Here is a 14,677-nt window from a genome sequence, read left to right as displayed (position 1 = left end):
CTGAGCATGAAGCAGGAATACACACTGGATGAGATGCACCATGCACATTAACACACTCATTCACACCTGGGCCCAGTTGTTCAAAAAGTTTCATCTGGATCAGAATGATCCGGATTTGAAATCCCATGTTTTGTGATCCAGGATCAACTAATCCATCTTACTTTTTTGTCGGTTTTTCAAAGCAGCATTGTATTGGATCATCCTGATCCAGATACAAACTTTTCAAGATGACCAAATCCGGATTACTAGTGCTCTAAATTAGACTACATATCACAGTGTAGGCTATTAGCTCTGTAAAGAACAGCAGGTAGATTAGCCAGCATGGGGTCACTTTAAGTGTTTTTTATTTGGAGAGACAGAAAACAGCACAATAAAACCATACAAACATCCCCTTCCTTTTTCAGTTTCTTTTAACCAGTCCCACGCCTCATCTGATCCACAACAAATAAATACAAACAAACAAATATACATTATTCATGAATACACTGGGGGATATTTTTAACACGTTTTAAACCATAAAATGTCTAAATGTCCAACAGTTTAAAAAATGAGTATGTTCAGAGTTGTTCATGTGTGGAGAGCAATAAGGGATGCAGTTGTTAGAAACTACTTTTGACTGGTTCATCGCTGATGATTGTGTCATTGTAATTAATATACAGTGACAAATGACAGTTAAAATGAAATATATTATTTTTGTTTGATATTGACAGCTGATGAGGGATTATTTATGGGTACAAAATCTTTTTTTCTTTTTTACTTTACTGTACGGAAATTCTTAATTAGTAGCTTAATGTATACTTTATCCACTTTATCACTGAAATGGTTAAACAAATCAAGCGTAAAATATAAATACATGTATATACTACATGATACAAACATTATTTGACTATTAACATTTTTTTTATTACATATTGTTCCTGAAATCCTCCCTGAATCCACCCCTTTGCTGGGATCAGGATAATCCTGATTTTTTTTTTTGGATAACAGGTACCCCAATCCTACTAAAACGTTTTGAACAACACATACTGGAGATTTGATCCAGATCAAAAGATTGGATTACATGATCTAATCTGATTTCAGAATCCTTTTTTTCTTTCGAAGAAACTGATCCAATCCGATAGTCAAAATCCGATCAGATTACTTCTGAACAACTGGACCCTGTTGTGTTTTAGTGTAGCCAGTCCACATACTGGCAAGTTTTTGGACAGTAGGAGGAAACAGGAGAACCCTGAGAAAACCCACACTGACATGGGGAGAAGACAGTACATAACACAGACAGTAACACGAACTCAGGACCAGGGAAATGCCATTGTGCTGCCCCTAAATGCATATTATAACAATGAAACAGATTTATTAAGGAATAATTTGACTGTTATCCAGGCTAACACAGTAAGTGGCCACACAGTGACCCAGGCCCACCTGCGTCAAGTCAAGCTCCGCCCCTGGACCCCTTCAATCCTATTACCTAACCAGCCTCCTCGTGAACTGAGTAAATGCTAGCGCTTTGAGTTCTGTCAGGAGTCAGGAATGGAGGCACAGACGGGGCGAAACACAGGTTTTTCAGACAAGCCGAGCATGAACACGGATAGCGGGAGGCTGGGCTTCTGCGGCGCCGTGTTCATCATGCTGAAGTCCGCTCTGGGTGCAGGACTGCTCAACTTCCCCTGGGCTTTCTCCCGAGCTGGGGGAGTTCACTCTGCAGTCACAGTGGAGATGGTGAGTAACGGTCACTTTTTAACCAACGGCCTAAAAACACCCATCATTAGCTAGGGTCGGGAAATACGGCTTTAATTAATAAGATGTTGATTTAAATAACGGTAATAATGGTTTTGTAGCAAGCCAGAAAGAACGTAGTAGTGTAACACACAAATCTTTCAAGTTCAAGTGAAACACATAGTACGTCCAAAACCCCAAAATCAGAAGTGCGTAAACTACTACTAAAGTAGCATGGTGTGATGAGTTATGTTGATATAGTAGGCTATGGTGTGGTTTTTATGTACTGTTTACTACTTGGGATTATCCCATATTATCATCAGCCCCTTTAACTGTAATATAACAACACCCCCCCCCCCCCCCCCCAAACGTAATCAAACTATTATTAAAATGAGTACAGTAATAATTTGGTTATTTATTGGAGAAACTTGACCTATCCACCAACAGAAGCACATTAGGAAGGTCTAACTATTAAGTAAGTATTTATAGGCCTACTATTTTTTTTGGGTTATTGGCGTTTTTGATTCAGTCAAACAGGCCAATAAGTAGAAGAACTTACAAAGATAAAAATAAATATAATAATTTTGATAATGAAGGGTTTCAATTTCCACCACAGAAACAAAAAATTAAAAAAATTGCAGACCCCCAGACTTTGTGTCACAGGGGTATTAAACTCTGACTTTAATACTCCTGGGGCAGTACCTTTATCTTTTGTACCTTTAGGATGTATATGTTCACTTGGAATCATGCATAAATTACACTGTTTAATAAAATTATGCTACTTCCTTGAACTTTAATTATCTTTTAGAGTAAAACTTTAAAGGTACACTATATGCACCTTTCTAAAAGATAAATGCTAAACATACAATGGTTGTAGACTTGAGGATACCACCCCAGTGAAAAGAAATGTTTTTAACGCAGCATATTTAATATAATATACCTATATGATATGTTGATGTACTATTTTGACATTCAAAATAGTATGCATTTGTTTGGCTAGTTTGATAAGGTTCACAGTGCTGGACAGTGGGGATATGATGCTTTACCTGTCTCCTCATTCATGCCGTTTTCCCCTGCTAGTTTTCTCTCATATTCCTCGTTAGTGGACTGGTAATCCTGGGCTACTCATCCTCCATCAGTGGCCAGAGCACATACCAGGCTGTGGTGGGGCACCTCTGTGGGCCTGCTATAGGCAAACTGTGTGAACTTTGCTTCGTCTTCAATGTCTTCATGATCTGCGTGGCTTTTCTGGTTATATTGGCAGACCAGCTTAAAAAATGTAAATAACACTCATGTTATTAATGTAGTTTTACCCAAGATTCACTAATTGACATTTAAAGGTGCAATCAGTGACATTTAAGTTGAAGTCATTTTGTAATAATTTCCTGACATTTCAGCATCAGTGAATAATATATTTGAAATGACAGTGTAGGCTTATGTGAAAAAACCTTCAGAGCAAGGAGGGGAAGGATGTACCGGAAAAATCCAAATGGTGGGGACATTCCTAATGTATCTATATATAGTAATATTATTGTAATATTGTGGAAGGGATGCTTAGATTGCTAATAACATCTAAAATCCTGCTTGATGCAAATGTGTCAGATGTGCCACTGTCACAAACTCTGGCTAATGTTTAAAGCTATCATAGACTATGTACCAATATTCATATGATGATAATTGCCTAACCTTTCACCTCCAAATTGATAGTTGCAGTAAAAACTCTAGTTGGGCAGCATTTTAATTGAACAAACTGAAAGTATGTTTTTGGGATTCAGCTTCATCATAAGTTATACTCCCAGTCATTTGCTCAGCTTAGATATATAGAAGAGCACTGATGAGTGTCCAATATAAAATTATTCTGCACATTGAATATTGTCTAACCAATTATCTGCACATGCCTAATACAGATAATTGTAAGGCCTTATTAATAGCTAATGTTCCTGTGTGTGTTGGCTGTGTGTCAGTGAGTCTTTCCATATATGAGCTAATCACAGGTTCAACTGGGAATGAGATGCCTCATCATTGGTACACAGATCAGAGGTTTATGCTTTTCCTCGTGTGTCTCTTTGCCATCCTTCCTCTATCAATTCCTAAAGAGATTTGGATACAGAAGTATACCAGGTGAGAAACTTTAATAGGATTTGTAAAAAAGCAAGGATTTGAAAATAATACTCATGTGTTTCATAGTATGTCCCATTAATAATAATTTTGCTTGTATCTTTCTCATTTGTAAGTCGCTTTGGATAAAAGCATCTGCTAAGTGAATAAATGTAAATATAAATGTAAATGTAAATAAAATTGTCATGATTAGAAATGTGTATGATTTAGATGACATCACACTGAGAGGTGTGTTTTTTCTGTTATTGGTTTTATGTGAGCAATAAAGTAAGCAAAAGCTGTCATCTTTGACACAACAATGAATAAAGAAATATTGCCACTACTGAATCCAAAGATCAAGTATAGTTATTGCTAGCATTTCTCACAGTGACATTTACAGTACAGTGAATACTCCAACATTTTCAGCCTAATCTCTTATGCACTGCTATGTGAAATTACCACAAACTAGGACTGTAACTAATGATTTTGATAATCAACTAATCTATATATTATGTTTTAGATGAATCAGTTAGGTGTGTTGTTTTAAAAAATATACTACTTTAAAAAATATCTTTACAGCATTTCAGTCAATTAATGCTACTACAGAACTAACTACCGTATAGTACAGCATTACTGAAATCTATCAAACAATCTGTCATGGCATGAGAATATTACCAAATCCTTATGTAGACCAAGTCAGACAACCAGAAGGACATAAGATTATGGCATTCCATACATGTGTTATACGGGTTCTGCACATGGTATGCCAGTGTGACCAATGGACCAATGACTTGAATGCTTGGGAGTGGTTCTGCCTTTCAGGCCCCTCAGGCCTGTCACTACCTGAAGCACTCAAATTTCTGAATTCACTTTGCTTGTCGTGTTTGTGTGAATTTTTGGTATATGGACTTTTCAGTGACTGGAATCAGAGAATCGACTCATTTTGTTTTGATGAAACCCCCATGGATACAGGGAGAATATGTGAAAATCTACACGGAAAATGATCTAGCAGATTAAACATTTGCAACCACATTCAGTCATCTATTCAAGACTAGTCGTTCAGACATACTTCATCCTTTCAGAGATTTGACTACTTTTTCAGAAAGGTGGGGGTTTGTGATAGAAGCATAGACATGTAAACATGAAAGTTCCAAAATCACATTATACTGAATTGAAATTTGTGCAACAACGGCCTTGTTTAGATATTCTAACATTTCTGTCTCTTCCTAAGACTTTTATTGTCCAATTGTAATGGTTTTGAAATCGTTATGCAATTGAGTTTTTTTACACATTTATTGGTGGAATACAATATGTGCCCTTCCATTATATAGGTGAGTTTCATTTCAGCGGGTTTTCTCAGTACAAGGAAATGTGTTGGCACTTTTCTCCAGGGTAATCACACGTATGATACAGATTCAGTAGACAGAAATTAGATTGATATGCCAAATTACTTCTTTAACATTGCTTGATAGCCTTTGTACCTAGTATTAGGATGCACTTAGAAAAAAGACTTAGCATCAATATATGTGTACATGTCTCAGAATGTATATTTTGCAAGTAATTTTTCCTTTGTGTTATGTCACCTGTAGCGCATTAGGCACTGTAGCTGCCACCTATTTGACTGTAGCCATTGTTGTAAGATATTACACAAGAGCAGTCCCCGAGGGCCACCTGTCTCCTTTATACAACAGTGGGTGAGTATTTGACCTCAATTCCATTTCTTAATAAGACTGTGCAAGGATTATTTACTGGGAGATTATAGATACTTGATTCTGTACTGTTGAAAGTCCATTAAAAGTCCCCCCTTATTATGAAACACTGGGGGATCAGGGCAGTTTAACAAACTTTTTCTCTACACGTGCTGTAATATTACTCCTGTTAATATTGTCCAAGTCACCCTCTCTGAAAGTCAGAGGAGTATGGGAAATCTATATAAAAACTAGGGTCAAAGAGTAACTTTAGTACAATGTTTTAATGTTTTAAACTCTATTGATATGACCTTTTTCTTCCTAGGATGGGCTTTTGGGCTTCCATATTCAGCGTCATCCCCACAATCTGCTTTGGATTTCAGGTGAATGTCTTATGTAATGACTGTAATGTAATAGTGCTAGCAGTTAGGGCTGTGTGATTAATCGACATCAGAATAAAACCATAATGTGAAAATGGGCGATTTGTAAAACGTGAAAAGCAGCGATTCTATTCCAACCACCACCTACTCCCACCACCTCCCCCTCAGTGTGCAAAAGATGTTCAGAAATCAAAATGCAGCGTGCCTATAAATCTAGTGCGAGGACAGAACAGAGCGTGCTAACGACTATGCAGGAAAGCACAGAAACAGAGAGGGTGAATAAAGGACAGAATAATGACTTGGTGCCGAAAAAAAATCAGCATCTGTGGTTTGGCAATATTTTGGAGACAGGAGAGAAGATGTGTTACAGACCCAGTTAATTTCAAGACCTGTCAAACTATTGTTGTGACAAAACAGGTTAACACCCAAATCTGTTCCAACACCTGAGACAGCGCCATAAAGAACTATACGAGCAATGCATGGCGACAAAGTCCCTCAACATAAACAAAAGCACATCTGAAACGCATAACACAGGCATTTGCGATGTGCACACCATACGAGGGGAGCTCAAAAAGGCACAAAAAAATAATCGACACCATCACGTATCATGGTGCCTGTGTTCAGTCAGTAAAGCTGGCTTCCAAAAAATGATACAGACACTTGATAAGAGATACCAGCTGCCATCACTAAGTTGTTTTTCATGAATTGCCATCAGTGAAATGTATACCAAATGCAAGGCCAGTGTTGAATCTGAGCTAAAACAAGTGAAATACTATGCAACCATTTCAGATATGTGGTCAAGCAGAACATCAGAGCCTTATATGAGTTTATCTGTGCACTTTATCAGTGATGATTTTGAAATGAAAATTTGATGCTTGCAAAAAGGCATACTTTCCTGAAGACCACATGGGAGAAAACCTGTCTCAGGGTTTGAGAGATGCTTTGGCTTCCTGGGGACTTTGTGAGGAGCAGCAAGTGTCAATCACCACAGATAATTGATCAAACATAGTGAAGGATGTCACTTTGAACAAATAGACAAGATTATAATGCTTTGGACACAGACTGCATCTTGCAATTGGTAAAAAATGTTTTTATCAACATTTAGAAGTACATTAGAAATGTATAAGTAAATATTGTAACAGTAATTTATTTATTCCATTTTATTAATTTAATTCCAGTTTCCATAAAAAAATATTGCAAAATGAACCTAGATAGTGTAAACAGTCTTTTCTCATGCTGAATGATTTATTTCACAATGACTGTATATTATCCTACAAGGCTGCCTATAATTGAATTAATCTAAAAAAAATAAATGGACATTGATATAGTGGAAAATGCTGATTGAAGTAGGATAGATCAGTGGTTCCCAAACTTTTCCAGGGCAAGGCCCCCCAAATGGCATTAACATTTGACCGAGGCCCCCCTTTTGCAAGATGTCTTTAAAGCACATTAATAAATACAGACTTCTGAATATATCCCCCCCCCCCTTTTTTTTTTATTAATAATTACATCCTACATCTTCACATTACATTACATTAGGAATTGATTGTGTGGGTGTGTGGTTGTCTGAGAGTGAGAAAGAGAAAACATACTAGTGGGAGGGATAGGCACACCAAATTGTTGAGGCCCCCCGGGCACATGGGGGGCTGTGGCCCCCACTTTGAAAACCACTGGGATTGATGACCCAGAGATGTGTAGTAGTTGCTAGATGGTGCTATTGACCAATCAGAATAGTATTCTAGACACACCTGAATGCATTTATGAATGAAAAAGCAAGGAAATATTTCGCGTATTTTTTTTGTCCATGTCGCACAGCCCTACTAGCAGTACAGTTTTCCATACTGCCATTTTACCTTGGAATGGCACCTTACACCTTATTTTAGTACAATACTTGTCATATATAGTATATTGTACTTTGTATATTGTATTTATTTTATTCTATCATTCATTTGAGCTCGTGTGTTTGTGTGCGTGTGTGTGTGTGTGTGTGTGTGTGTGTGTGTGTGTGTGTTGTATATTTTATTATATACTAGCAATTTACCTGAGCCTCTACATAAGCATTTCACTATATATCTTGTCTTGACATACTGTGGAAATTATAAATAAACTTTGACTTGACATCAGTTTTCAAAAAGGCACTCATAGCTTATGCTACCCTTTACCCTGCCATAATAATTACATTTAGAGAAAATACAATTCGCATACAATTCACATGCCATAATAATTACGTTTAAAGAAAATACAATTCACGTACACCGATCAGCCCTAATTTTAAATCCACTGACTGGTAAAGTGAATAACATTGATTATCTCATTACAGTTGCACCTGTCAAGGGGAGCTATATATTAGGCAGCAAGTGAACAGTAAGTTCTCAAAGTTGATGTGTTGGAAGCAAGAACATTGGGCAAGGCTAAAGATCTGAGTGACTTTGACAAGGGCCAAATTATGATAGCTAGACGACTGGTCAGAGCATCTCCAAAATGGCAGGTCTTGTGTGTGTTCCCGGTATACAGTGGTTAGTACCTACCAAAAGTGGTCCAAGGAATGACAACTGGTGAACAGGCGACAGGGTCATAGCCGCCCAAGGCTCACTGATGCGCGTGGGGAGCAAAGGCTAGGCTGTCTGGTCTAATCCCACAGAAGAGCTACTGTAGCACGAATTGCTGAAAAAAGTTAATGCTGGCTATGATAGAAAGGTGTCAGAACACAGTGGGGCTGCATAGCCACAGACCGATTAGAGTCTCCATGCTGACTCCTGTCTAAGCGCCTACAATGGGCACGTGAGCATCGGAACTGCACCATGGAGCAATGGAAGAAGGTGGCCTGGTCTGATGAATCACGTTTTCTTTTACATTATGTGGATGACTGGGTGCGTGTCCCGTCGCATACCTGGGGAAGAGATGGCACCAGGATGCACTGTGGAGAGAAGGCAAGGCAGTGTGATGCACTGGGAAATCTTGGGTCCTGGCATTCATGTGGATGTTGCTTTGACACATACCACCTACCGAAACATTGTTGCAGACAATCACAGATATCACAGCACACCTTCAGTGGTCTTGTGGAGTCCATGCCTCGTTGGGTCAGAGCTATTTTGGCAGCACAAGGGGGACCTACACAATATTAGGCAGGTGGTTTTAATGTTATGGCTGATCAGTGTAAACAGTGAAAGAGTATTGAAATAATAAGTTTTTGAAATCTCATTTATTGCTTTCTGAGAAAACCAATCCACAGTGGGTGTTATCAAAAGTATAATAAAATCCAAGTGTGAAGACCTATGATCCCTCAACAACTGTGGAATATTCCAGTTGCCAATCTTTTGGCTTTTCACATATCAGAAAAATATGCAGCAGAAAGATTGCACACTTTGATTTGAATCAGTTTAACAAGATGGATATTGACCATTATTAATAGATAAGCTTATTCTCCTTCATGGTATTTTATTTTTTAGCAATAAATGTTCCTATATGGAGGTGTGCAGAGGCCAAGTCATCCCTGCTTTATTACTTTAATATGCACTTGCTTCTGAGATACAGCGAGTTCCCTGTGGAACTACTTCCTCATCAAAATGTTTTTAGAGTGGTTTTGTTGATGTTTTTGTTAGACTTGTTAAATTTTCAAATAACATGTTTTATGTGAACAGCAGTGAAGCCATAATCTCAGCCAAAATTATGTAATTATTTAAAACAACATATTGTTATCGTATGAGAACAATTAGATTGGTTGTTCTTTATCCAGTGTCATGAGTGCTGTGTTGCCATCTACAGCAGTTTGGAGAATAAGAAGCTCTCCAACTGGGTCATAATCTCATTATTGTCTATGTTCATCTGCCTTGTTGTCTACACCCTAACTGGTGAGGTTTTATTTTAATATAATATAATACGTATAATATAATATAATATAATATAATATAATATAATATAATATAATATTTGTATAGAGGTTGGACACACACACACACACACACACACACACACACACATTGTAATTTAATTCAAAAAATGGAACTTTCATATATTCTAGACTCATTACACATAAAGTGAAATATTTCAAGCCTTTTTCATCATCGTCTTGATGATTATGGCTTACAGCTCATGGAAATCAAAAATCCAGTATCTCAAAATATTAGAATAAAGAATTTATAATACAGAAATGTTGACCTTCTTAAAAGTATGTTAATTTATACACTCGATGCTTGGTCGGGGCTCTTTTTGCACGAATTACTGCATCAATGCGGCGTGGCATGGAGGCAATCAGCCTGTGGCACTGCTGAGGTGTTATGGAAGCCCAGGTTGCTTTGATAGCGGCCTTCAGCTTGTCTGTATTGTTGGGTCTGGTGTCTCTCGTAGATTCTCTATGGGGTTCAGGTCAGGCGAGTTGATGACCAATTAAACACAGTAATACCATGGTCAGCAAACCAGTTGCTAGTAGTTTTGGTACTATGGGCAGGTGCCAAGTCCTGCTGGAAAAGGAAATCAGCATCTCCATAAAGCTTGTCAGCAGATGGAAGCATGAAGTGCTCTAAAATCTCCTGGTAGATGCTGCACTGACTCTCAACTTGAGAAAACACAGCGGACCAACACCAGCAGATGACATGGCCTCCCAAATCATCACTGACTGTGGAAGCTTCACACTGGACTTCAAGCAACTTGGATTCTGTGCCTCTCCACTCTTCCTCCAGCCTCTGGGACCTTGATTTCCAAATGAAATGCAAAATTTACTTTCATTTTCTCCATGATTATGGTTGTGTACTGAACCAGACTGAGAGATTAAAGGCTCAGGAAACCTTTGCAAGTGTTTTGAGTTAATTAGCTGATTAGCGCCCTTCTCAGGTCGACATTTCTGTATTAGAAATTCATTATTATAAATTTTTTATTCGCAAAATATTTACATCATAATGAATCTAGAATATATGAAAGTTACACTTTTTAAATTAAATTATGGAAATGAACTAACTTTTCCACAATATTCTCTTTTTTTGAGATGCACCTGTGTGTGTGTGTGTGTGTATATATATATATATATATAATTAGAATTTTCTCATATCATTTGCTTACAGTAAAGATTACAGTTTTAATTTAACAGGTTTATGGCAATTCTTTTGTTAGAGTTTGTGATGTGTTCTTTTTGAGTGCATTTAAGAACATTTCTGTTTTGAGTTCTTAGGTATCTATGGGTATCTCACCTTTGGGAGGAATGTTGCTGCTGATGTTCTGATGTCATACAGTGGAGATGATGTCCTTATGATCATTGCAAGGTTACTCTTTGGGGTCTCCATTATCACCATCTACCCCATTGCTCTTTTACTTGGAAGGTAGCATATATAAAATGTGTCATAATAGAGTGTTATGGCTTTACAGATTTAAGTGTAGCTATAACTGTGTACATGAATATTGTTTTTTATGGTGCCGTTGGACTTCAACACAGCATTCCACCTTAATGTCCATGATACAGTGAGGGGAAATACATATACGGAAACTTTTGATTTTGCTATTTAAAATACTTCCTGTGCATATGGCTACTTAAAATTTACTGTGGTGGCTTAGTGTTTAGCACGTTCACACCTCACACCTCCAGGGTCGGGGGTTCGATTCCCACTGTGGCCCTGCGTGTGCGGAGTTTGCATGTTCTCCCCGTGCTGCGGGGGTTTCCTCCGGGTACTCCGGTTTCCTCCCCCAGTCCAAAAACATGCATGGTAGGCTGATTGGCATGTCCAAAGTGTCTGTAGTGTATGAATGAGTGTGTATGTGATTGTGCCCTGCGATGGATTGGCACCCTGTCCAGGGTGTACCCCCCTTGTGCCCGATGCTCCCTGGGATAGGCTCTAGGTTTCCCCGTGACCCTGAAAAGGATGAAGCGGTATAGAGGATGGATGGATGGATGGATAAACAAATAAAATGATCAAACAATTAAACTTGAGTGGAAAAAGCTACAGAGTCATCATAAATACCTTAAACATTTGTACAAGACCCTGTCAGTTTAATTGGTTTGATAATATTCAGGTGGAAAGTGCGTGGAACAATTAATCTTTACCGGACAGGTGCACCACAGAAGATTTCTCAACTCAGACTAATGATAAGGAAGGTAAGAGAAGAGCCACTAATCACTAGAAAAGAATTGCAGGAAGACCTGAAAGCAGCAGAAACAACAGTTACACAGAGAACAATAAACAATTAATTGTACCACAATCATCTCCATTCTTACACCAAACACAGAACTCCTTTGCTAAAAAATAAGCACAGAAATGCATGTCTGAAAGCATTTAAACAAATACCTTTTTTTTTTTTTAAACAATATACTCTGGTAAGTCGAAACAAAAATAGCACTCAGACAATAATTCAGCTCACCATATTTGAGGCTTGTTTATGTTTGTTTAGCCAGGTTATTGGGTTTTTTTATAATAATTATTGTGAGACATTTATTAATATTATTTTGTACTTTTTATGAATATATGTTTAATCTTTTGACCTTCATTTGAAAGACTCAAAATAGGAACTGTACATACTAAAAGTCACCATCAACACCAATTTAGTGGTGCATCAACCTTTCCACTGCATATTTTACAGATTGGTGATTCAGGATCCATTTCTGCGGCACAGAGTGACTGAGTCTTATGAGACCTGCATCAGAGTTGCCTTGACTGCAGTGTGGATCATCATCACTCTCCTCATTGCTCTGTTTGTTCCAGACATCAGCAAAGTCATCAGCATTATTGGTGGCATTAGTGCATTCTTCATCTTTGTCTTCCCAGGTTAGACTGCAAGGAGTAGGTTTTATACTATACTCATTGCCTCATTCTGTATGCTGTAGCTGAAATAGCAGTGTGATATTATATAACATTACATTGAAGAGGAGAAGTGGCATTTTGCTTATGCTGAGAGACAGTTATTCCAACTGTGTCAGAGAACGAATCATGAAACAGTTCTGGTCATTTACTGGGCATAATGCCCATGATTCGTTTTACAGTGTACTGGGTAATTCTCTATATTTTTTTTTAGTTCATCCCATCTTCAGTTTTCATGTGTTCAGAATTGGAATGTTTTGATATTACATAATCACTGTTGTCTCTCCTTGCAGGGCTTTGTTTGATATTTGCTATGCAATCTCAGCCAATGTCAGCAAGACTAAGGTGAGATTGGTGAGACTGCCTTTGCTGGTATCATTATGATTTCTTTACACATTGCAGTTTGCCAGTAAGTGAGACCCTTGTCCAGTGTACTCACTTGTTTTGTTTTTGCAGGTGGATTTTAATTGCTTGGGGAATGATCACAGTTTTATGTGGCACATTCATTTTTGGGCAGAGTACTTTCTTTTCCATTATGCAGGTCTTTCATAAGCTATGATTCTTGTCATCATTCAAAACTCTACCTCTAAACAGAACTCTTCTGTTTTCAACAGAATGAATGTACCTGATTTTACAAAATATTGCTGGGAAATCCATGAATATGTTAATACATGTTGGTATGTCATCTTTTTATGCTAAGTTTTTATGGTGTTCAAAATTGTTAGTAATCATTTGAAACATTTTATTTAGGCCTTCAGATCAGTTCTGATCTGAGCGTCTCTTTGGAAAAGTTACATATCTAGCCTTAGTCTTATCAGTAAATATCATTGCTATTTTTTTTTTTTTTACCCTTATTGAGACTTTAACTTCCCTATTGTTCCAAATTTCTTTTAATAATAGTGTTTTGACTTGTGAAGTTAAGGCAGTGTACTCCTTGATGATTTCACTGTTCAGCAATACGAGAGGTCCATATAAAATAAAAATATATAAAATATGTAAAATAAAAATTAGGCTTTGGAGCATCTGTGACCCTGACTAAGATAGGTGAATGAATGAATGAATGAATGAATGAATGAAAATACACACTGGCAGGCAAATGTTTTCTTTATTGCAGTTTAATCACTATTATTACCACAGACTATCAAATTATCAGATTTATTATACAGATTATCAAAAGATACAGAATAGCAATATTCTGATAGCGTTCAAATCTTAATGGAACTCTAAATGAGTGCTTTATTTAAGGCAGGTGCACTTGAAGTATAATCTTTTTAAATGCTAGCATTAACTGTAAAACTTAAATATGTGGTGTGCTATGAGAACCAAATAAATAATTTGGCCTTTCCAATTAGCTCTAGATTGTTCCAATAAAAGTCACTATAACATTTCTCAATTTACTAAGCATTTCTTGATTGACTTATACATATTCCTTGGTTCCATTTTCAAATTTTCGAGTATTAAAAAATATAGGGTGTTAACATTTTTTGACTGCCAGTGTATACACACACTGGGTTCACAAGTAGGTGTTCCTATTTCTCATAATAGGAATGACTGCATCCTTACTCATTCATGCAATTACCAATCAGCCAATTATGCATAAACAATTCACAGTGCATGTTATGCAAAATACATAAAATCATGCAGCTACAGGTCAAGAGCTTTACTTAATATTCACATCAAATATCAGAATGGGAAAAATGTGATCTCAGTGACTTTAACCATGGCATGGTTATTGGTGCTAGACCGGCTGGTTTAAGTATTTCAAGCTTTTCACAGACAACAGACTAGAGTTTACACAGAATGACGTGAAAAACAAAAAGAAATATCCAATGAGTGGCAGTTCTGCAGGCAAGATGCGTTGTCAATGAGAGACATCAGAAGAGAATGGCCAAGCTGGTTTGAGCTGACAGGAAGGCTACAGTAATGCAAATAACCACTACAACCAACCGTGGTGAGCAGAAACGTGTCTCAGTATGTTGAACATCAAGGCTACAACAGCAGAATGGCTGCACTCCAA

General features: G+C 37.4%; 1 protein-coding gene across 1 annotated transcript; it reads left to right on the top strand.

Moving 5' to 3' along the window:
- The first annotated feature begins 376 nt into the window (after window positions 1-376).
- On the top strand, window positions 377-14,080 carry slc38a8a (solute carrier family 38 member 8a). Its single transcript, XM_053623152.1, has 10 exons — window positions 377-1,716; window positions 2,794-2,992; window positions 3,678-3,834; window positions 5,400-5,504; window positions 5,824-5,881; window positions 9,615-9,729; window positions 11,043-11,190; window positions 12,443-12,627; window positions 12,954-13,005; window positions 13,117-14,080. Exons 1-10 carry the CDS (start codon window positions 1,528-1,530, stop codon window positions 13,217-13,219), a joined length of 1,311 nt encoding a protein of 436 aa, XP_053479127.1. The 5' UTR covers window positions 377-1,527; the 3' UTR covers window positions 13,220-14,080.
- Window positions 14,081-14,677: the final 597 nt, after the last annotated feature.

Source organism: Ictalurus furcatus, chromosome 4, assembly GCF_023375685.1.
Source record: "Ictalurus furcatus strain D&B chromosome 4, Billie_1.0, whole genome shotgun sequence".
Classification (NCBI taxonomy): Eukaryota; Metazoa; Chordata; class Actinopteri; order Siluriformes; family Ictaluridae; genus Ictalurus; species Ictalurus furcatus.
The sequence above is the reverse complement of the archived record's forward strand: the minus strand, read 5'-3'. Positions and strand labels throughout refer to the sequence as shown.